Source organism: Tasmannia lanceolata, unplaced genomic scaffold (genome assembly GCF_043159265.1).
Source record: "Tasmannia lanceolata isolate RefF3 unplaced genomic scaffold, GAP_Taslan_0.1 ptg000005l, whole genome shotgun sequence".
Taxonomy (NCBI): Eukaryota; Viridiplantae; Streptophyta; class Magnoliopsida; order Canellales; family Winteraceae; genus Tasmannia; species Tasmannia lanceolata.
Genome location: NW_027518682.1, coordinates 352,773 through 378,166, shown reverse-complemented (window position 1 = coordinate 378,166; position 25,394 = coordinate 352,773). Strand labels below are relative to the sequence as shown.

General features: G+C 37.2%; 1 protein-coding gene across 1 annotated transcript; it reads left to right on the top strand.

Moving 5' to 3' along the window:
- On the top strand, positions 1 to 25,394 carry LOC143876971 (arabinosyltransferase XEG113-like). The gene is made up of 13 exons (XM_077378655.1): positions 1 to 643; positions 7,933 to 8,259; positions 8,393 to 8,598; positions 9,706 to 9,811; positions 14,597 to 14,853; positions 15,035 to 15,170; positions 15,632 to 15,726; positions 15,853 to 15,906; positions 17,867 to 17,980; positions 23,907 to 24,005; positions 24,100 to 24,219; positions 24,774 to 24,860; positions 25,014 to 25,394. Exons 1-13 carry the CDS (start codon positions 478 to 480, stop codon positions 25,179 to 25,181), a joined length of 1,935 nt encoding a protein of 644 aa, XP_077234770.1. The 5' UTR covers positions 1 to 477; the 3' UTR covers positions 25,182 to 25,394.

The following is a 25,394-nucleotide window of genomic DNA, read 5'->3' as shown; positions in this document are numbered from 1 at the left end:
CTGTCCACCTTGAAAGGATGATCCTTGGCCCTTGATACAGAAACCTCACTTTGGGGTTGGAAAAGCTATGTCAAGGATGTGATATTCATTCCGGATCAGAGCAGGACCATGTATGTAGGTCATCTCAGAATTATAATAATTGTGTAAAAGTTTAGACGGCCCAAGGCTGAACTGGCTGAAAATGTGGGGGGTGGTAATATCATTTCCCAAGGTGTAAAACTAGTAAATTTTGTTTTCTGTTTGTTTGAGAAAGGAAATGGAGCAGCAGCCAGGGGAAGGGGGCTATGTTTCACCTATTTTTCCAAGATCATTTTATTTTCGAGACAGAGTCTGTGGTGTTGACCTTGCTCCAAGCTAATAAATAAATAAATAATAGAAATATATGTGGAGCTAGCTAGGGTTTGCATTGTCTTCTCATAAATCTTTGGATCGATTGGGATTTGAGAGAACATATTTTTTGGCATCGATCCAATCCATATGGCTTTGAATTATTTTCAAGAGCTGTTGTCTAACAAGAAGTTGCTGTTCCTTGCCGTGTTCACTACCGTACTAGTTGGCGTCGTCTTCTCCACCATCGTCTATGTCTTCTCCGCCGTCTCCATGGATAGACCCATCAATTCAGGGACCTGGTTCTCCTCGCCCCGTAAGTCCCATTATTTCTCCCTTCTTTTCTACACTCTTCATTCTCTACTCAATTCCCTTCCGCCATAGGGATTTTACAGGTTAAAATGGTTGGATGAAAAATTCCCATTTTTGGAATCTGTTCCTTAATAATATTTCAAATAAGAAACCAAAAAAAACATACATACATATGGTATTTCCTGATGCCCTGTTTTAATAGCATCCTCTGAAGCCCCCCCCTGCGGTAAAACGAGGATATGTTTTATTATGCACAAGCTTTATGTCGTCGCTACTCATCATTTGATGTGTGCCGCTTTTTTCACACCACATAAGGAAGGTCCCAAGCCTCCACTGAGATTCATCCATGAGCTCTTCATGTATAGGTCTAATTTTGTTTCTTAAGAGGACTCGCGATATCATATCAATTAACATCTCAGGATCCCTGCAAACTGAGCAATTTAGAAATTAGAAGGAGAATGTGGGAGAGCAGGTCTGTCTAATGTAACCATCTTTGCGACCGACTTTCTTATTACATCTACACCCCGCACCTCTCATCACAAAACGGAAAACCAAAAGAAAATCTACTTGAGTGCCACCCTTTTTTAACCCAAAATGTTGAAGAACCAAGGAATCCACCAAGTCTTCACTTCACTACAAGCTTCAAAAGCTTACAAATTTTCTAATCAGATTTTCCAATTTAACCTCCACACCCCATATCATCCCTATATATAATGAAGAGGTATACATCGGTAAAGGGAAAAATGAAATAACTCCTACAGTCCTACTAAAAAGTTCTGAGTATCGGAAAAAAAAAAAAAACAACAATGTTAAAAACACATTTAAAACTAACAGCTAAAAAACCAGGTGGACTGATGGGAGACCACAAAATGAGGGAAAAGAAGGTGGACACCCTCTAGGGGTTTGACTAGTAATGGAGAATATGAAAATGCCTATCATTCCCTAATTATTCTCATATCAACCCCCCTTCTTTGTTTTTCTCAAAATGCCCTTTATGTTCTTTGTGACTAATTGATAAATGTCATCCCTTGCCTAGTGTGTCGATACTGGGGTCTTGGGCTACAATACTCCCCTACCCCCAGTTGGAGGGAAGGTCTTGGGCTACAATACTCCCCTACCCCCAGTTGGAGGGAACACGCTCTCGAGTTCAGCAGTTCATATGGGATACTAAAAAATATCAATGCTGAAGTCATTTGAACTTTCCATGCTGCTTGGTAAGTTAATTTTGTAGGCATTGTTGTTGATCTTCGAAATCTTGCATGGTCCGATCTTCTTGGGTTTTAGCTTGTTGTAGGAACCAATAGGGAATCGTTCCTTTCGCAGGTACACCATAACTTCATCACCTACATCGACAGTCTTGTGTCAACAATGTTAATTAGCCTTGGCCTTGTTCTTGGCATTGCTTTCTCCCAGTTTCTTGCGTACTTGGTCATGTATTTCTCAGATATTTTCAGCAATAAATTCCGCATCAACCTATCCCAAATTTCGTAGAGGGTCCTGCTGGAAGATAAAACGTGGACCTCAAGTTCTGCCCTTGAAGATGCTTCTATTTCATTCTTTCCAAATTGACCAAATAATAGCTAGAAGAGCCATGCTCCATAAAGGTCTTCCCCTTAAAGGCCACGAAAATAAGTTTCAGGCTTCAAATAACTCGGTGAAATGTTTAGGGAACACCCAAGTGACTTAAGATGCTCACCTAAATCTCTCTATCCACTCTGCAATAAAAGAATATGTGGTCAACCGATTCCCCTACCAGGAGTCAAAAAGCGTACTGACCAATAAATGATGATATTACTATTACAGAGATGGTCCATCATCAAAATCTTATCCAAGACAGTTGTCCACCCAAAAGCGCATACATTAGGCTGAGCAGTAATCTTCCGGATCCTATTAACCGGCAATTCGGTGAAGGCGGCAAGAGAATCTTGTACAAACATTGGTTAGAAAATACCCCATTAGAAGCCTAAATCTAGTATTTGTCCTCTCCCACTTTCCTAATGAAGGTTTTATTTTAGTACGTAAGCTGGGATTGAACCTTCGACCTCCGAGTTGAAGAACAAAGAATCCCAAAAATTTGGACCATTTCTCGATTTTTTTGTGTGTGTGCATGCGTGCATAGTTTCCTAATGAAGGTTGATTTCAACATTTCCAAAAAAAAGGCAACCTTTTCAATCTACCAATAAAAAAAATTCCTGCGAAATTCCACTCTACAGTTGATCCTCCCATCGATGCGACTAAAGTAGTCTTTAATCTTAACCTCCTTGTCTAACGCCACAGCAAACAAGTCAGTCTCCATCAACGGTCTAGCATGGCACCAAGGAGCTCTCCAAAGATGAATTTTGTCCCCTTTATAGGATCTAAAGCGTAACTCTCTAAAAAAGGGCACCCTTTGCTTCATAATATCTCTCGACACCGTGACCCCAACGTTTCTATAATTCACACAAGATCCAATTGCCAAAGCTAGATCTGTACTTCTATTTTATGACCTTAGTGACGAGGACCACACCATGGACATGGCCGACCACGTGGACGAGGAGGTCTTACATGACCTTGGACACCCTAAGGCCCTAAGGAGGTCATCTATACTCAAGGAAAAGGCTGATAGGGACCTAGAAAGGGCAGCTAAGGACATGACATCTATGCGTTGAAGCTCTAATGGACCACATCAAATGTAATTTTCTCTTTTAGTAGGGTGTATGTGTATTCTTTTAGTAGGAGTGATATTCTTGTAAATAAAAGATGTATTGAGACCCTTTTGTAATGAGTGGAGTCTAGGCTTGGGCGCTCACTGCAAGTAGCTGTTTTTTTTTTTTTTTTAATTGAGGTACTTTTTAGCTGATTTGAATTGGAGATTGTAACTCTAGCTTGAGAGAGAGAGAGAGAGAGAGAGAGAGAGAGAGAGAGAGTAGCTTTGAAGGGCGTTAAAAGGGGATTCCTGCTCAAGAAGGCCTTCCACTTCTTCTTGTTCTCAATATTGAGATTTCAACTGAGCCAAGTACACCTCTTGCTGTTAATTTCAGTGAAATTCAATAACATTCCATTTAGTTTTCCCACATTTCTGTTCCAGATCAGTTCTCTTGTCTGTCTTCTCATTTTCTGCATTCTCTGCTCATTTTTTGTTCTAAAACAGCAACTTACTGGGTTTTGGACTGTTTTGAGCAAGAATTTCCTTCCAATTGCTGTTCTTTCATTGTTCTGGATTGGTTTTGATCCTATTTTACCATTTAGAAGTAGATTAGTATTTGTCTTCTCCATACATCCATAAAAATTTAACCACCAGTGCATTATTCATTGTCTTTTAGTTTTGAATGCCCCATCCCATGCTCTTTTTGGCCTAGAGAATTCCTCCCACTTGACCAGATGAAATCTCCTTCTTTGTTCCGATGCCACAAGAAATTACGTTGAATCTTCTCTAAGCATTGGATTACCTCAATTGGGCATCTAAAAAGAGACAAGTAATAAATGGGGAGGTTGGAAGGGATAGAGCTAATAAGGGCAGTCCTTCCTCCCAATAATATTAAATTTCTCATCCAGGCTGACAAACGTTTCTCCACTTTTTTTATGACCGGATTCCAAAGCTGCTTTTGGGGTCTACCTCCACATAACGGAAGGCCCAAATACGTATCAGGAATCTATCCACATTACTCCCCAGCATATCCCTGTATCCAATCAATTTCTCACAAGAAAGGGTCATGCTTTGATACCACTTGAGGACTTGACACAAACAACGGTGAACCAACTATTGGTGAACTTTAGTTTGGGTAATCAAATACCAAGGAAAAGGGAAGAGGAAAGGGATAAACCATATTAATCATAACATTAGAACAAATACTATCTAAAATTTTGAAGAAGAAGCAAGGAATCCACCAAGCCTTCACTACAAGCTTCAAAAGCTTACAAATTTTCTACTCAGATTTTCCAAGTTAACCTCATCGCCCCATTTCATCCCTATAATAAATAATAGAGAGGTATACATTGGTAAATAGAAAAATGAAACAACTCCTACAAAGTTCTAAGCATGGGAAATCATGAAACAACAATTTTCAAAACAAATTTAAAACGAACACCTAAAAACCATGGTGGACTCATGGGAGACTACAAAAGGAGGGAAAAGAGGGTGGACTCCCTCTAGGGGTTTGACCACTAATAGAGAATACGAGATACCTGCATTCCCTAATTATTCTCAAATCAGACCCCCCTTTGTGATTTTCCAAAAATAACTTTTCTTTTCTCTGTGATAAATTGATAATGTCAACCCTAGGCTAGGGTGTCATCACGAGGGTCTTGGAATGCTTCAGGTAGAACATATCATCTTTCACCTGGGGTATTGTGGCTGGCATGAGGATATCTGATGTAGTAAACCTTAATCATTTATTCTAGGGCACAGCTTTGCAATATCTTTAAAAATTAATGTCCTAACTAAGAGCCTTACTTTCCCTTCTTTCTGTGATTTAAGCAACTCATACAGTGATTAAGTAGTCAGTGAACACCAAGGTTTCAAATTTTGCTTTCGGTGTACGTTTCAATCTCCATTGAAATGGAAACACGTTAGTTTCAGTGGAAATCCTATAAAATCATGGAACCACTATGCAAATGATGGACAATGAAGTTAAAATTTTAGGAAATGCTAGAATGTGCACAAATACACATTTAGAAACCATCACATAGGCAAGACAATCATCTATAATGATTTAACAACACTGAACACCTAGTGACATGCATTGTCATGTATGATAATTCGTACACACTACATTTCACATGCAATTCATACATATATTTCTACATTATACTTACACTTCACATTCACATGTAATTTATATAAATATAATTATGTAATGCATACTAGTATTATATACCACATAATACACTAAATTGTAAAGAAATATATTTTTATTTTTTAATTTAAGAAGATTTTAAACAAAAATAGCAAATAGTGAGAAAGTACAACATAAAAATAAAAGATATTTTTATTTTTTAAAATTCTTTTAATACAAAAAATAATTATATTTTCTTATTTTTAAATAAAGTAAATAATATTTTAGGATAGGAGACAGAAGCAACTTCTCCTATACCGGAACCAAGTTCCAGTGCTTGCTAGGACTAGGAGATGAGAGATTTGAGAAGGGCTCTTCAAACCTCAAAAACCAGATAAAGCTAGCTCTTCTTTAAAGCTAGTGCATACAATAAGGTGAAACTTTATAATCTTTTTCCTAAGAGTCCGGCCCTATTATACAGTTCAGTTGGCAAGTCAAGCCCCCTCTCACGCCCTTATTAGTATGTCCCCACGCTCCCGATCCCAAGTTGACATGATTGCCACAAGTAACCGTGATTAGTCTTTCAATCGTTGATTTTGTAAAATGCTTGAGGTGGAAGCCTTTGATTAGTAGGGGACGAAGAGGTGACCGCCCTCATTAACTCTGTTAACTTACCAAGCCTTTGATTTTGTAAAATGCTTGAGGTGTAAGCTTAAGCTTTTAGAGAAAGGCGTTATTTATCTTTTATACTTTAACACTCCCCCGCACATGTGGCCCACTTGGCAAACACGTGGCACATGTGGTCCCACTTTGGGCCGACCATCGCATGTGGATTCTTGCTATCCGGGAGGTTTGAACTCGAGACCTTTGGCTCTGATACCATGTTAAACTTACCAACTTCTCCAAAAGCTTAAGCTGTTGGAGAAAGGCGTTATTTATCTTTTATACTTTAACAAACTCAAAGCAGCATTCCTTAACTCTTAGCTCTATAAGGACTCAGGAGCATATACGCCTGTTTGTCTTTTTTTGTTAGGCCCATTTTGAACCCATGGGAGATGAAAGAGAGAAAGCCACCTTTATCTAAAAGGGATTGTAGTAATTCGGGATCTATACTACTTGGAATGGCTCTCTCATATTGAGAAATTCTGTCTAGTGGCATTCGATCACATAATCCCTTTACAACATTTTTTGAAGTTTCATTGTAAATTTCCACCATTTTCTTCATATGTTTCCTTAGGTTTCTGTGATTTTATAGAATTTCCACTGTAATTTCCAACCGAAACGGCGAAACCAACATGTTTCCAAGCTTTGACCGACATAATGTTATATATATATATATATATATTCTCTCTCTCTCTCTCTCTATATATATATATATATATATATATATATATATATATGAGGAAACTGTTGGTGAGCTTAAGCTCACCAAACTTATGGTGAGCTAGCTTGCCCAATCACATGGGTCTCACATTTTGGGGAGTGATCCAAACCATTCATTTGCAAGGCCTTATCATAGATAGGGGGTGTACCAAAAATCAGCTCCATAGAATCATCCTAACCCCTCCATTTGTGGAGGACAAAAATGGGGCAGATTTCATCCTAACCCCTCCAACAGTTTCCTCTATATATATTTATGATGTAAAGTTTCGGTCAACATGAACAAAACGAAACCGATGCCAAAAAGATACATTTTGGACTAAAATTTTGTACCGTGGTGAACACCTCATTCACGAATTTTCTCAAATTAATTTATTCATTTGCAGCTTGTTCCAATTTGGGTTTGTAATGGTGAAGGGTTATCATGATTGCAGAAATGTTTTTTGGTCAAAGGACGTGCAGGGTTTTGTTGTTAAAATTTAAAAGCATAATCATTGGACTAGGTTAGGGACAGAGTAGTTTTAGAAAAAAACTGTTTGTTAAAGACATGAGAAAATTCCACAATTTGGAAGCAAGATTGGTGTCAGTATCTTGCTATTCACTACACCATACTTTGGAAGGCTAAGGCTTCAAAGATCATAGACTGTGACTGATATCAGACGTTATGTATTTATTGCTAGTCAATGAAACCGTAACATAGGCCATGAAAATGTTCTTAAAATGAAATTTGAGCAATTTGGTGTTCTCTGTTTCTGTACTTACAAGTTACAAAGGAGTATTTAATGTACAAAATTTGAATTTAAATTTCCTCACGAATAGCTCTCCCCTTGTTTATGTTTCTTTTTAATTAATTTATTTTTTTCAAAAATGAAAGATTACTGTTGTTAAACAGTTCCACTGTTAGGTTTTTTGAATTGCTGCCCTCAGTGGATTGCAATGGGTAATTTTTACCTTTCTTGATAAGGGAAGGGGGCCTTGAGCATAACTACCTCAAGTTCGTATTCAGGATACAATCCAGAATATTTAGTTACTAGAGCTCCGATCTGCATATTTTTGAAATTGTCTTATTTTATGATGTTTGGCTCCAGGTGCAGTGTGTGATACATCTTTGTTTCTAGCTTGTTGACATTCAATTTTCTCAATGTCAATGCCTTTTCAGATGTAGATTCTATTCAGATGGAGCATGCCCCAATTTTTCCCTACACAAGTACCGAGACAGGTGTCAATAGTTCTTTGAACCCTAAGGACAGTGTGCCAGTGCCACCATCACAGCCTCAAAGTATATGGACAAGACCCATATGGGATTCTCCACCCGCTGGTACAAATATGCCACATTCAAAGGCCTTCCAATTGACCAAAGAGATGGTGACATCTCGGGTGAAAGACAATGTCATTGTTGTAACCTTTGGGAACTATGCATTCCTGGACTTCATCTTGAATTGGGTGAAACACTTGACTGATCTGGGTGTCTTTAATCTTCTTGTGGGTAATTTTTTAACCTCAAATCTCAACTCCTTTCCATTTTTGCCCCTCTGGCTTCCTTTCAAGTATCTATTCAAGCTCACCTTTGTGAGTCTGTTATATTGCTTTAAAAGATGTTTGGAATTTTGTTGTTATAGGTGCAATGGACACCAAGCTTTTGGAGGCTTTATATTGGAAAGGTATTCCAGTTTTTGATATGGGCAGTAATATGAATACAATCGATGTCGGGTGGGGGTCACCGACATTTCATAAAATGGGAAGAGAAAAAGTTATTTTGATAAATGCTATCCTACCCTTTGGCTATGAACTATTGATGTGTGACACAGACATGGTCTGGTTGAAGGTATGTTTTTATTGTCATCACGGGTCTGTTAATCTGGCCACCGCCACTTTGCCATCTTGCACAAACTCATCAATTCCCTTTGTTTATTATAAAATTTGGTTAGCAAAACAATCATTTATTTTACTTGAGCCAATGAGTCACGTTATAATGTAGTAAGTATGCTTATATTGGAAAAATGAGTGCCTCTTTCAGTTGACATCCTTAAGATTTGTAACAATTTGTTGGTCTCTTTTCATTTTGTATTTCTAAAGCAATGCTTCTTTTTTTTCTGAAAATTTTATTATCCACACCTTTGGTTACTGAGCCTATGCCTTTCTTTCAAGATGATAACCCCACATCTTTTGGTTAAGCTATCAGTGATAGAGTTTTCCTCCCACAGCAACATTATAAATTGGAAGACACCTTGAATTTCTTCAAAATGGTGTTGAAGACTCAAGAGAGGCCAGAAACTCTAGTTGATTTTCTGTAGTACAGATCTTTTGGGTATAATTACATTCCAGCGCAACAAATGATGCAGTAATATCTATGTAAGGAAAAGTTGTTTATCATGTTAGTAGTATTTGCACTTATTGATTCTCGAGAATGGTTTTCAGTGGTGTTCAATTAGGAATAGCCTTTTCCCTGATCGTTGTACTCAATGAATTTGATTTAATCGTGTTGTACTCAATGAATTTGATTCAATCAAATTAAGTATTTGGCTATTTGTTTCCTTTAACCGACTTCTTGTTAAATTCTGCATAAGTTAAATTCTGCATAAGTTTGCATCTTATTTGGAGAGCACTTTTGGAACTTCAGGGTTATAGGTGTTAGTTGTACGCTGTTAGGTTGGAAAGGAAATAACGTATTCAGCCAAGTATATATAATCCCATATTAACAAAAAAAATTAGAATTATGAACATGCCCTGCATCTCTTTTTCTACAACTTTCTTATGGAGTGTTGAGTGCTACATCTTTACCGTCTGGATTCTGGATAGATATCAAAATTTATTCTTGTGACAACAGCAGGTCTTACAGTTCGTTTTTGTTATCTATTTCTAACATTACCTTCTCCTTTTGGTTTTCCCTTCAAATGTCTTGATTTCTGGTTTTGGTTTTTCCTTGGTGCAGAATCCACTTCCCTATTTTGCTCGTTTTCCTGGAGCAGATATTTTAACTTCAAGTGACCAAGTGATACCGACGGTTGCTGATGACAGGTTGGAAGTCTGGCAACAAGGTGAACATTATACCAATGTTGTCTCCATGATTTTTCATTTATTTTTACTTATTATTCTTAATAACCATTCTGTGGAGTAATTAATGTATCATGCTGTTTTAAATTAACCATTTTGAGGAATAATTTATGTGTCATGGTGTTTAATTTTTTTTTGAATGGCAATGCTGATTTTACAAGTTTCTTGCAGCAGATGTTTTAACTGTGAACTAAAAAATTGTTGGGTGCCAATTTCTGAACTCATTTAACAGAGGAGATTGGGATTATATCTGCAATATTCGATCTTTAATATGTTCAACTGGCTAATAAACATAGGTAACCCAGTGTAAGAATATTTATAATATGCATTTTGGTTTTCCGGTGCACATGTGAAACATAAAACGAACCATCCCTAACATCATTCTTTTTTGAAATGGTAACAATTTATTAGAAAGAAAAAGAGTTACAGAGGGGGCAGAGATTGCCCGTCATACAACGATCTCTGTAAACACCGGATTTAGCTCATTAAAGCTTCTAGAAATTTAGTAGGGCCCATCCTACTGATCATCTATCTCCTCTACATATCGAGTTAGTGTCCAATGTCTGCTTCTCTTTGTTGCCCACAATCAGCATTTCAAACCTCAGATGCATGCCAAAATGTGGCCAAAGCAAATCCTAGTTGACCCCGCGTAGCTCGATTGAGTACTCGGTTTACACGACCGAGTACTCGGTTTATGCGGTCATAACTAAGGTGATTCAAAGGAGTTTTGATTGATTTTGCGGGGCAAAACACGCAATCGGACAAGGTAAAAGGGAGTCGACTCAGACAAGTCGATGATGACATGGGGGTGTTTTGAAACTATGCCCACGATATCACATTGGGGGAATCTCCCTCAATAATTAGAGAGCCATTTAACTCCCTCATGAAAATGTTCAGTTCCATAAGACTCTAATTTAACCCTCATTCCGATCGGCCTGAAGGAGCAGCATAGAACAGTCCAATTATGTCATAAAAGCACATCCTATGCCACCCTGGCCTGGATTTTCAATAGAGAGCACCCATCAAAGTTCATCTTGATGACATTAAGTGACGGTTTCCTCCATTTAGCTCCGTTTTTTCTCTTAGAAATGTGACCCTATAGAATTTCATTTTTTTAATGGCACCCTATAGAATTTCACTCCACTTCCTATTAAAGTCTTTGAATGAATATCTGATGCACATTTAGCTTCAACGGCCCTAGAGCAAGGTTTTAAATTTTGGTTTTGGTTCGGTCAGCACGTTTCGGAAACATTTTGGTTTCGTTGGAAATCTTGTAAAATCATGACAACGTATGGAAACATATGCAAATGATGAAAGTTGTAATCTTTTAAAAAAATATATGCAAATGATGAAATTTTAAGATGAAACTTTGGGAAATGCTAGAATAAGCACAAATAAATACTTAGAAACCATCACATAAGCAACAAAATCATCCATAATGGCTTAATCACCTCGAACATCTAGTGACCTATGTTGTCGCACATGTCTAGAACAGTAAAGACAATAAAGAAGTACCCTATAGTGAAGTATAAGAAAGTACAGTGACCAATCTCCCCGCTAAGGACCCCAACTCTATGTCAATACCACATAGAGTTATGAGGTATTATTGGTCTCATGCCAATCTGACACACCATGCATAAGATGCTTTGTTGTGCAATTCAGTGATGTTGCCTACCAAATATCATTCTCCACATTGATGAAATGAAATGAAATGCAAATAATATCTTCCCATTTTTTTTGTCATTTCGACCATTTTGGTTGAATTTCGGAAATTTCAATCGAATTTGGAATTTTGGTCAAATTTTGAAAATTTAGGAGAAATGATGACCTGAAAAGAAATCACGTAGATTTCGTATTGTTGGGGATGGGAATGGAAACATTTCGGTCGTTTTGGGGAAATTTAAAACCATGCCCCAAGGACTCTTTAAGACATACATACGAAGAGGGAAGAGAAGGGGAATAACGAAGATGGGGCCTGAAGGAGCATATCTGACATTGTCAGCACGACAACAGTCTGACACCTGATGACATCACCCAAAGGCTTTACCATGTCAGATGAACATAAAATTGGCAAACCCTACCATTTTTTTATACTAGTAATTATGTATATGTTTCCCAGGTTTTAGAGGGCGTCTGCAAGGGGCTTTGAGAAGCTTCTATTGAGGATGGCCGTGCACCCTGCAAGATCGCTGAAACTACTACTAATCCAGCAGGGAGGAGTTCTACTATTGCTTGAGGACTCGTTTGGGTTAGATAGACTGATAGAGGGCATATCATGTGAAAGTCAATCTTAGTCAGGGCTATTTATGAGTTTGAGTATAGTTAAACAAGGTTTTAAGAGGTTTTTTTTTTTTTTTTGAGGTTTTAAGAGTTTTAACCGTTTAGAAGTAGGGTGGGAGGGAAGTTTGTCTATAGATACAATTTTGCTCCTCAGTTTTCTGAGCCTCAGTAAATTTTCCTGCTGTTTGATACTCCCATCCACATATTTAGCAACCAGTCTGATGCAGTCTGACAGACTATCTCGTATATCTGAGGACACATATTTTTCTGGATATTGACTCACTAAGGTCCATATAAGGGCTCTACCAAGGGTCCACGTGACTCTTGGAAAATCCCACAAGAATTTGGATTGAATTCCAATTTAGTCTCCACTAGTTATCAGGTTAAGTGACCAGAGAACTTCCAAATTGTTTTTCTAGGGTACAATCTGCTTATAAATAGCTGGTTTTTATTATGGCATACATCACCTTGGAGTATGATATCATCATATGTCACCAGTCCATCAAACATGAAAGTACCCTAATTGCATTTCCAGTGTTTGTCATCAATCATGTTCCAAAAACTTGATACAGTACTCAAAACACTTGAGTTGGCTGGCTTGATCAAGACTTTTTTCGAATAAAGGTTGTGTCTTCAATTTCTAGAAACTCAAGAAAAACTGGAACAATTATTTATCCACCAGTTAAGTCTATGTATGGGGCGGAGCAGGTTGGGTCACATTTTGGCATGTTCCCATGAATTGTCTTGATCCTAATATGTCTTACCATTTTCTTAGATAAAGTGGACTGCCTCTGGAAATCTGTATTTTCTTCAAAACTTTTTGGTGTAGCAGTTAAGTCAGGAATATTGATCTCTAGCATGTTATGGCCTGACCTATTTTTCTTGTGTAACGCTGGACTAGCATAAATCGGATGGGAGTCCACTGACTCTCATCCATCTATAATCCACATATTTAGCAGCCCATCTGATGCAGATGCAGTTTGACTATTGCGTAAGACTAACCATAGACTATCCTGTATTCCATAGGACATGTATTTTTGTGGATATTGACTCACTAAGGCCCATATAAGGATTTTACTAAGGGTAAACGCGACTCTGAGAAAATCCCACAAGACTTTGGATTGGATTCCGATGATAACAAAATTGATGTTGTCTCCATTAGTTATCAGGCTAAGCAACCAGAGAGCTTCCATTTTTATTTTTTTTGGGTACAATCCGTTGATAAATACCTGGTTTTGATTATGGCATACATCACCTTGGAGTCTGATACAAATTATATGCCACTTTAGTCCAAAAAATGTGAAAGTACCCTAAGTATAACAATGAATTTCCAGCATCTGTTATCAATCATGTTCCAAAAACAGTCAAGTACCCGCTCCTAGAATCTCTCAGCAATGGGTCAATCCTCCTGTAGGTTTTTCTAAGCTGAATTTTGACGGATCAAGCTTGGGTAACCCTGGTCCAGCTGGGATTGGGGGTGTATTAAGGAATTCAGAGGGGGATGTTGTGCAGGCTTTTTCCGGGCCTATAGGTGTCGCAGATTCTAACGAAGCTGAAGTCAGAGCCGCTTATCAAGGATTTCTGATGTTAGGTAGCGAGAGGGTAGCGAACACTATCGTGGAAGGAGACTCTGTAAATGTCATTAGGTGGCTTAAGGGTTCGGTGAATCCTCCTTGGAGATTTCTTCGTTTTTTCGATGAAATAAAGGATATATCGGTCGGATGCTCGGTAGATTTCCTTCATGTTAGGAGATCAGCCAATGAAATCGCTGATAGTTTGGCTAAAACGGGTGTGGTCAAGCAGTCTCTGGAGCTTTTCGACTTTCTCCCCCCTTAATTTCTTTTTGTATTGTTTTTTCCTTTTTTCCTTTCTTCCTGTGTGTAATTCTGGCCTAGTGGGGGGTGCGGGAGGCCTTTTTTTTTTCGGTCTATCCCTTTTTAATATATTTAGTTACCATTCAAAAAAAAATCATGTTCCAAAAACGATACAGTACTTCAGAAACTTGAATTGGCTTAATCAAGACTTTATTTGAATAAAGGGTGTTTCTTCAATTTTTGCCATGTCAAGTAAAACTGGAACATTAATGTTTTTAGTATAACCCAAGATATAAAACTGAAGAAGTATTGTGCTTGCCCAATGGATGTAATCAGCGGCTTTGTTTTGCTGTGTCTCTGCCTGCTTCATTTGAGTGGATTATATCTTTCATTTCCATGGGGTTATTTGTGTAATTCCTTTCATTTCGTTCCGTTGTTTTGCTTGTAAATGAATTTCTTACTGCTGTGGTGCGCCGTGCTTTTTTACCAGAAGCCTATCTCCATAAATCCTTCAACTTGCAACCTATTATAACAGAAACACCAAGCTGCACCTTTTTTGCTATGATCTCAATGCTTCATACCCTGTAGACATTGTAATTTCTTAACTGTTTTATCTGAAATCTAACATCAACATTTTATAACTCATCCACTCAAGCAATTCTTCACCTTCCACAGTAAGCGGTGCCTACAATATTGGAATATTCCACTGGCGACCTACAGATTCCTCAAAAAAACTGGCAAAAGAATGGAAAAATATGCTTCTTGCTGATGAAAAGATATGGGATCAGAATGGTTTTAATGATCTAGTGCGCAGAAGTTTAGGTCCATCTGTTGATGAAGAAACTGGGCTTGTGTATGCTTTCGATGGTAACCTCAAGCTGGGGATCTTGCCAGCAAGTATATTTTGCAGTGGACATACTTACTTTGTCCAGGTAAGGCCTCCTAATGTGCTGTTTAAGGACTCACTATTTTCTAGGATAAGATTTACATGGTCAGTTTTTATTTCTTAATCGTTCATTCATATATTGTTTTTCTGTTTTATAACAGTTCAAAATTCACTGCCAAAGAAGTTAACAGTAAAATATTTCCAATGCCCTTAAACTGCATTTGCAGGCAATGTATCAACAGTTTAGACTGGAACCATATGCTGTGCATACCACCTTTCAGTATGCAGGTACTGAAGGAAAGCGCCACCGACTACGTGAAGCGATGGTTTTCTATGACCAACCACAATATTATGACTCACCAGGTTAGCATTCAATGACTTGTGACTTGTATATAATGCTTCTCTTTAATTTTCCAACTTAGTTAGGTGATGCAAATAATGATGTGGAATGCTGTTGTTGTTTACTTTTTTTTCTTTCAGCATTTGTATGAGTAGGAGCTGTTTTCTTCCAATCCTGAAATTTTGTTGCTAGATTTCATCATTATGATGCTGTTGCTGTTTACTTATTCCATTTCTTATCGCATTGTAACTTAAGATAGTTGAACTGGGTGCCATATATATGCCTGACACCATTGATAATATAAAGAACCTTTGGGAATTAAAAAATTTCTGAAGCACTAAAATATGGGTCCTTGCTCTTTCTATATGAGAGTACACTGTACACGTACGTAAATGCCTCCCTCTTTCAACTTTGTTGTGAGCAATAACCTGTTTCATAAAAGTGTCTGCTATATTCCCAACTCATGTTTATGAAATTTTTGTAGGAGGTTTCTTGTCATTTAAGCCGTCCATTCCCAAGAGCCTGTTGCTAGATGGGGAGCATACCGTTGAATCACACTTCTCTCTCATTAATTACCAGGTATGAATGGCTTTATCTACTAACCTTACTCCAGTATCCTGTATTATACTGGTTCCATACCAAATGGACTTATTGAATATTAATGTATTACACCTCACTATTTTTGTTCAAAATGGACCTTTCCAGTTGAAACAGATAAGGGCTGGACTTGCTATTGCTTCATTGTTGAACAGGACACTGGTGAGTGTTGGAAAACTCCAAAGCAATTGTCCTTCCTGGAAAATGTTTTTTTAGAGTATTATATTTATCTGGTGGGAAGCTTTGTTCTTTTTTATTTTATTTTGAAAGATGAATTCTTTTTTCTTTTTCTTAATTATTGGTATTGCAGGTATATCTTTGGATTTGATCCACGGTCTCTTTATGAATTAGTTAAATCATATAGTTCTTCACTTCTGCATATAGTTCTTCACTTCTGTTCAACGGATTTGAGAAACATTGATTCTATACCTGTCTCCTTGATTCGTAGGATGGAAAAGTGTTGTCTATTCTTCTTTGATTTTATGTATGCATTTAGCATGCTACTTTGAGAATGAGGTGCCATAATATATAGCTGCACCATATTTTTCTTAACTTGGGAATGAAATAACTAGGGAGATTATATCCGCATACTCTTTTTTGCATATTGGAACTCCTCTCTTTGTTTTACAATACTCTTATTGACCAGCCAATCAGAAAAGTGCAAAATAATGAGAATGCCAGTATCAAAACAAGGGAGTGTGATACCATCCCCCCATCACTCCGATGAAATTCACAAAGCACGTCCTTGACATCAACAAGAAAATAATTTTGGTTCAATTATTTGCTTTTTCTACAATTGGTTACTTCTTTAACTTTTGAACTGTAAGAACCACTTAGAGTAACAAATTCTGTGAAGGAGAGGGATTTTACACCAGGTTTAACTCCGTCCTTCATTACTCAAAAAGTCAGTATATTGATTTTTATAAGCTAGGTTGAGCTAAGATTTAATAATGCCACAACCTCCATCACTTTAGTTTCATGACTGCCATATTTTAATTAGAATGATCATATAGCCTTTAAAATGGCTTCAGGTAAAAGAAGCTCTCATATGTTTTACTTCCCATTAAAATGTTGTTGACAAGAAGGGAAGTTACTGATGAATTTCAGAGGATTAAGGATGAGCTGCTATTTAGATAAGGATAAATTTAAAAAAAAAAATCATTGTGCTTCTCTATTTACCGTAATATCTAGGAGATATGGTCCTCTTTTAAACACAATAAAATGACACGAACTATGCACAAACATTATTCATACGAGAAATTCATGCTTCCGTGACTATTTTTTTGGAGGTGAAAATAGAGCCAAAGCTAAAAATTTAAGGTGTTTAATAGATACAAAGAAATTTAAATCTATAAGGTTTTTAATGGCTATAGATAAATTTAAATGGTTAAAATATTTAATAGGTATAAAGAAATTTACATCTGCAAGGTATTTGATAGTAGAGGAAACTTTACATTTATATGGTTTTAAATAATCTTGGGACTATATAGAGCATTGATGTAGAGCATAAAGGGTTTTGTAAGAAAGCAAACCTATGCATTAGACTTGGTAGAATTCTGTTCACTATTCATTACTCAAATTGATTCCTTTTGTATGGCCTTCTCTTTTAGATGAAGAGATTCATCTGTCCTAGGCAACTTAGGTGTATCTCTTACAGCAAAGCTTCAAAAACCACGTACCGATTGTATGATATGCCTTTTTGGACTTTGCCACAAGAATAACCGAACTTGCTGAAAAAATCATAGTAGTTAAAGATAAGGAAGACAAACCAGAGTTGGTAATGGCATGTTCTCCATGAGTTTGGGCTTGGGTTTTTTGAACTGAGTGTTTTGGCAATGTTATATTTGTATGATTTGGGAGATTTCCTTTGCCTTACAAAGTAAAAGTAAAAAAGGAGAGACCATAGTTAGGGAAGATACATAAATGGCATATAATAATTACATAACTATATATCATTCAATGAAATAGATATATGCCATTTCTTTCTTTTTTTTGAGAAATTAGATGTATGCCATTGTTACTAATTTTAAAACTGGCATTGAACAAATTGAGTTATAATATTGTCATTCTTGTACTTTAGATACCGGAGCCCTTGACCCAACTTTTTTTTTCTTATTTTTAGGTGATGCCTCCATTATGGTGTAGGTTGGATAGACTATGGTTTGGACATCCTGGAGTTCTGGCAGGGACAATGACAAGACAACCTTTTTTGTGCCCTTTGGATCATGTGTTTGAGGTATTATCTTCTTCAAAATTATCACTGAATATCTTGTATCAGACGAAACATTAGCTAGGCTATATTTTTGACAGGTATTATCTTGAGAATTATGGCTGAATATCCCATATCAGAAAAAAATTAGCCATGGTATATTTTGAAAACTTTTCCCAGTGATTAAATTATTTATTTATTGAGTAGAAAATTTATTCAAAAGAAAATAAAAACTTTACAAAACATTTATCTCTCACAATGGCTTATTTCATGTTACGCGAAATGCCTTCTGCGATGGTCCCTATCAAATCCTTAGGATTGTAATACTATATCATTACATAAGTGCTTTTAAGTCCATAGTTTGCTAGCTCGTCAGTCCTGTCCTTTTATTTTCTATGAACATGGGAGAATCTTCGGACAGTGAATGTGGAAAGAATCTGGCCTTCAGGTGTTTAAGGAAAAATACTTCATCGTAGATGGAGGCAACCCATTAGCCATCCAACAAGATACAAATCTCCTTAGATTTGCAGAGTTTCCTAGAGTTTCTCTAGAAACATAATGTTAGAGGGCTTGGACCTCAGCTAATTCACTAATTCCTCATGCAATTTAAGCATGCACAAATGTGTAATTTCTTAATCTAGAGTTCATAGTCTAAGAACAATGAGAGGAGAAATCATTCAAAAAAAAAAAAACCAATGAGAGGAGAATGAAGTTTCAGCTTGTTGTCTTATACTTAGAAATACTGTCTTGCCCTTCAAGCAAATCCTCCGACATTTTTCATGGACAACTCTATTGCTTCCTATTGATTTCTAGTATAGAAATCACTTAATAATACTAGTTATATATCATATCTGTATTCCATTTCATCAGAGTAGGCAAAGACTACAAATCGTATACTTAATTTCTATAACCTTAATTCAGATGTTTGATGGAAAAACTGTGCCTTGAATATCACACTCAGGAGTATGACTCTACAATGTATGGTGCAAAACGTTTGAGATTGCATCGGTGTACAAAGTTAAAGAAAAATTATTGGCAACAATATCACTAATTGTATGAGCATCATAAGTTATTATCTACCCAAATACAGCAGCCATGCAAGTATGTCTATTTATTTTTAAATAATAATATAGTGATGTCCAAACACATCCTGCAGTTAAGGTTGTATTTCCATTTTTCACTTGCAGCCCCCTTTTTTACTTTTATTGGAATCTGGTGCATAAAAAGAAACAGAAAGGAAGTAAATCCTCCATGAATTTCAATTAGCTCAGAAACTGTCCTTTTCACTGCACAATCCCCCCTCCCAATATATACACACATAAGCAGCCCTAAAATATCTAAGCCCTCGAACCCCTTCTAATTGCAACCCTACAATCCTTCCTCAATGATTAACATAAGTAAAACTAATTTAAATGATACACTCCATCCACTTATAACCTAAAAGTTCATTAAGTTATAAGATGATGGTCTTCACAACATAAGTCACTTAAATCCTATGACTAAACAAAACCCCACGAACTAAAATAATATAAAATACAATCCCATGAAAAAAGTATAGAATCCAAATTCCATCATGAAAATTTAAAAAAGCTGCTTCTTCGTTGTGAGTACCATTTATGCTCCTGCATCAATCCCTCTGTGTCGGAGAAAGCTCTACTCCGATGAGAAATCATGTTGGTAGTTGGCATATGTAATGGGATCCACTCACTTCAACTTATCTTCAGATATCCAGGTACTTTCTCTTCGTGGTTTTCCCAAGCACTTGATGAGAAACTGTCGGTAATGATTACCATGCCTAGAACGCACCTCCAACTTCAATACATCTTCAACAATGTCCACGTGTTTCTTAGGAAGATGTTCCACCCAAGTATTGATGTCTTCTTGTTCATCACCATCGTCGAAACCGTAGAAATCATGCAAATCAGCCACATTAGAGAATTGATTGATCTGAAGATGGTCTACAAATCAATCTGCATATGCATTGGAGTTGATCTTTTTAACAACCTTACACGGTCCTATCTTTCTTGATTTCAATTTGTCAAAAGTACCTTGTGAAATCTCTCCTTTTGTAGATATACCATGACCTAATCTCCTTTGAATTCCTTTAATTGGCGATGTGGCACTTCTTGGGTAGAGCTCATTGCTCTTAACTATAGCAGCCCTTACCTCCTCATGGATTCGCCTAATGTGCTCAGCATAGGCCTCTCCATCTTCACTAACCTAATCATCCTCTGGTAGTGGAACCAAGCCAACCGCATATTGTGGTTTGCGCCCATATGCGAGCTTGCGGTTTGTGCCATGTGCGACTTCAAATGGAGTCTTCTTAGTAGAGATGTTGATACAATTATTAAAAACAATTTCTGCCTGTGGCAAGATAGAATCCCGAGTCTTCACTTGTGATGCAACGAAGTAGACATGCATTGGAATAATTCAGTTGACTAACCGATTTCTGCCACAGAATATGGCAAAAATGTCACAAGAACTTGACATCTCGACTTGAAACTATGGTGGAAGGAACTCCATGAAGAAAACCCACCTCATTAAAGAAGAGTTCGGTGATAAGACACATTAGTTGCCTTTAAGCACGGAATAAAGTATGGCACCTTTGAGAAACAATCAACCTCTACAAATATTGAATCAGGTCTTCAAGCATTTTTTGGAAGTTCTGAGACAAACCCATGGTGAAGTAGGTATTGGCAAGGGAGTGTACAAACCTATTCTTGTGTTCCCCTTGCAAACTATCATATTCTGACACCTCTTCACAAATCTTTCTACGTCCCAGTGCATGGTGCATCTTTAGCCAAAAGTAACAATTAATCACCATAGCCAAGGTCTAATCCCTTCCAAAATGACCCTCAAGTCCACCTTCATTTAGTTATCTAATGATTTGATCACGCAAGAAGCCCTTAGATATGCACAATTGGTTACCTTTAAACAACAAATAACCGTTATGAACAGAAAAAGAAGAGTCTGAGGCACTTGCTACTCCCATGGTCTTAAATTTCTACCAACATTTACACGAAACAACCAAAATGTTACCATTTCCATCCCTACCAAAACAAAACTAAAACCGAAACGCATACTGAAAATTTCGTAAGTGCATTAGTAGTACACTATCATGTACAGTATCTCAACTCAACTCAACTAATCCTTTGTCCCAAACTAGTTGGGGTCGGCTTGTATCATGTATAGTATATGTTATGTAATTATATTTAGATGAATTGCATGTGGAATGTGGTGTTAGTATTATGTATATATATTTATATGAATTACATATGAAATGTAATATATATTGAATTATTAAACATGCATGACAGTCCATACCACTGGACGTTCGATAGTCTTAAACCATTATGGATGACTACCTTGCTCTTTTTATGGTTCCTAAGTGTGTATTTGTGCTTATTCTATCATTTCCCTAAGTCTCATCTTAAAATTCTATCATTTGCATATGCTTTTATAAGTTTATGTGATTTTACTGGATTTTCATTGAACCATTTAAAAAAAAAAAAAGGATTTCCATTTAAATTTTCAATCGAAACTGAAACGTTTCCATTCTTGTGGAGACCAAAATAGAAATTTAAAACCTTGGTTGCACCTTCCAACTCCTTCAATACATGGTTGAAAAATGGATCACTACCGTACTATTTTTTTAATCTCTTCGAAGCCAAAAACTTAGTGCATGCGTATTATTCAGTAGTAAAGAGCTCTTACTATGTGCATCAACTACTTTATTCAACTTCCCTGATTTGTGCTTAAATGAGAATGTGAACTCTTGAAAATAAATAGTTCCATTCAGCATGCTTAGGACTGAGTTTATTTTGTGAGATCAAGTACTTGGTGCTTCATGGTCAGAATAAACAACTTCCCGAAATACCAAATAATGTCGCTAATATTGTAAAGCAAGCACTAAGACATTAAATCCAAGTCATAAGTTGAATAGTGCATTCTTCTCACTAAAGAAGGCTACAGGTCTGCCATCTTGACTGAGAACAGCCCCTATTCCAACATGTGTTGCATCGCACTCCATCATGAAAAGTTTCTCAAAGTCCGATAATACATTAATACCCACGCAGGTGCTTTCATCATTGCTTGTTTCACCAAACCAATTGACTTATCCATGGCCTTAGACAACACAAAAGTAGTCACTTTCATACGCTCGGTAATAAGATTTGCAATAACTTAAAGAGTTAATTCAATTGTGTGGAATATATTTTTGCACCTCCATTCCACTCTTTGATCACTTTGGGTGCTGTCACATAACTCGCTGAACCACCACTCTCGCCTTTCACATGCATGTTGTCAGTTTCTTCAGCTTCATCTTATTACCAGTCATAAATAGGCTCTATCAACTCCTCTTCTTCGTTGTCAGGACGCATGTCCTCTTTCCCCATAAAGGAAACAGCGAATTGTTGACCCGCTGCTCATACTCCCAACATGATTATAGGGAGGGACCCGATTTTGTTGGTTCATTTCCTGTATCAGTCTGGTCAACCCCTCCAACAGTCCTAGAGCCTGTTCCATCTGATAAAGGAGATATGCATGACTGCTTTTAATAGCTGTCTAGTCACTCCTTGACCCCCAAACAACATTATAACCACTTGCATTCACTCTTTCTTCCACCCAAAAAAGCATACTGATGTGCATCTTCAAGGTTAGGCAGCCACATAATCCTCATCTTATCCCGAATCAATGGTTGAGCCCCGATAAATAACGAGCAACAAGTTGCTAATCACTTTCTTGAAGACCGATTCTTATGGACAGGTTGTTGAACTCTGATGTATATTCTCACCTTGGCCTTCATATGTTTCCACATGTGAATCTTAGGCTTCCCTTGTTTGTTCCATCACTCTCTTCCACAATTGAAGCAGGACCCCTTTTAATTCCAGTTTCACAAAGAATACCTTTCTTTCATCATAGGTTTCCACTCAAAATAAATCTCTATGCTTGATTCCTAATTAAGGAAGTCTTCAGCACGCATCTTTCCGTAAAAATCAGCAATCTTGATCTTAATTCCTTCGGCATTTACATCAAGGGATCTCACCAACCGATCCTTTAATCCACATCGTCTAGGCTGATTACGAACCACTTGATGATGGAACGGATTCTCATCTTCCATATTTACTTCATCATCTTTAAATCTATCTTCCAATAGATCCAAGGGGTCAGGTCTCCTTCTGGTACCTCCATTTGGGCTTCCTCTGGATCTCTGCGCAGCACAGCCTGCACCTCATGTATGAGTTGCTCAATCATTCCCTGCATCTCCAGCATCTCACCACGTTGGGCCTGGTTTTGCCTTGACACTTGAATGACACCGGGCTGCCATGAAAAATCTCAGATCAACCTGGCTTTGATACCAATTTGACACAGCAAAAGCAAAAGGAATATATCTGAACAGATCTGGTCTCAAAGATAAATACGAGATAATTCAAAGAGAAAAGAGACACCAAAATCACCAAACGGGTGATGTTGCTGTTCATGCAGCTTCTTGAGGGAGAAAATCCTCCTTCATAAATTTCAAATAGATAAAAAAAGTGTCCTTTCTACAGCACAATCCTCCCTTGTATAATTAAGTAACCCTAAAAATAATCTAAGCCCTTGAACCCCTTATAATCTCGTCCCTACAGTCCTTAAATAGACTAACTTGAATGTTAGACCTCACCCACTTATTACTAAAAAGTTCACTTATTATAAAATGTAATGGGCTCTACCACTTAAGTCACTTAAAACCCACAACTAAGCAAAACACCAAGAATGAAAATATAATAAAACAAAGCCCCACAAACATGATAGACACCACAAATTGAAAGAAAACCCAAACTTCCTCATAAAAAAGCTACTTCTTCATGAGTGCCAAATCTGCTTAAGCGTCACAACCATTGATGTTTCTGATCCTAATGGCAACATTTTCCATTGAGCCAAGAATTTGACGGGTAGCCATCCCATTATGCAGGTGAATGTCATGTTGAGAGAACTACCAGACGAAGAATTTGGCCCCAGGATTGACTTCAGAGAGTATTCTTTTCTTGAAAACCGGTTATTGCCCAAACAGGTAAAAAAAAATTCAGTTACATTAAATGCAAAGGAGTTGAGATTTTCTAGTTGGCTTTCACATATGTGAAAACTCTTTCCCTTGATGGTTTCAGGTAAAGGATTCACAGCTTGAGGTTCAAGTTTGTGAAGAACAATCCTCCAACTGCCATATAGCCAACGAAACAAGTCTAAAGGGGATACTCAGATTTCCTAAACATAGCAGTGAAGAAATGGTATTCAAAATTTACTGTGTCAATATATTGTTCTAGCTATTGAGTTATAATAATTCAATCACGCGACCATTCCCCATTCATGTTTTGGACTGTTCTTCTAGATATTTTCTGCTTCCAGTATTTTTTTAAATTGACTGCAACTCAAGTTTTTTTTTAACGTTCTAGGTTTGGTTTCTCTTCTTTGTAGATGTCTTAATATACAGCACATTTTCCTGCAAATTTTCCAAGCTGGACCCATGAATGTGAGTCATGTCAAAAGTCAAAACTTTGAGGCCATGTTGGTAGGAGAACCATAAAATTTGATATGGTTCCAGGGTAGGAAGAGATTGCATGTTTAATAGCTACATGGGAAAATGCTCTTTGTCGTTTCCAAATTTATGGAATAACAATTAGTCCACGGTACTCTGGAGATTTCTAGAAGAATATTTTTGTATGCGCTGATTTTAAAGTATCAATGATGAAAGTGGCATTGTCTATGCTTCAATTGAATTAACTCTTTTTCAGATGCTCCATTTCAGTGAAGGCTTAGCTGACCACATTTTTTCACCTTACAGTTCAGAAAGGTATTCTCCTCATTTAAGGATGTCAAAGTCATTCAATTCTCTTCCATGGAGAATGTCTTCCTAGGTTTTACTGACAAGGCAAGCTTTCTTTTCCTCTTACTATTCATCTGAGTAGTATAATTTATTTTATTTTATTTTTTGCAAGGGTATAGTCGGGAGGTAATCTGAGTATCTGAAGAAACTGACTGTTATTGTGTTGTATGACGCAAAATATTTGAACCATAAAATCAGGTGAGAGAGACAAAGTTCAGGAACCGTGTGAAGCAGTATGTGGGGATATGGTGCTGCATGGAGAACCGTGAACGTGGTCATATATATTACGACATGTACTGGGATGAGAAGCCTGGATGGAAACCAGCTCCACCACAAACTCCAGAGGACGACCATCCTCCTTGGTAGACTTGAGCCCGATTATAAATTGTTTGCCCGTGAATAGGGAGAAAGGAATATTCACAGCTGTAAGGGGCGGTGCCCTGCGTAATTAGGAGAAGCCCAAGAGTGTATCTTTAACACACACACACCCCCCCGGCGCTCATGTAGGCTGAGACAGTGTTTAGTGTAAAACAGTGGAAAAATTTTGAAATTTAAATTATTTAGAAAAGAAATTCAATG

Coding starts and splice junctions, on each gene's coding strand:
- LOC143876971 (XM_077378655.1), top strand. CDS start 478: ATGGCTTTGAATTATTTTCAAGAGCTGTTGTCTAACAAGAAGTTGCTG. Junction 8,599..9,705: donor CAGACATGGTCTGGTTGAAG/GTATGTTTTTAT, acceptor TCCTTGGTGCAG/AATCCACTTCCCTATTTTGC. Junction 24,861..25,013: donor TCCTAGGTTTTACTGACAAG/GCAAGCTTTCTT, acceptor CCATAAAATCAG/GTGAGAGAGACAAAGTTCAG.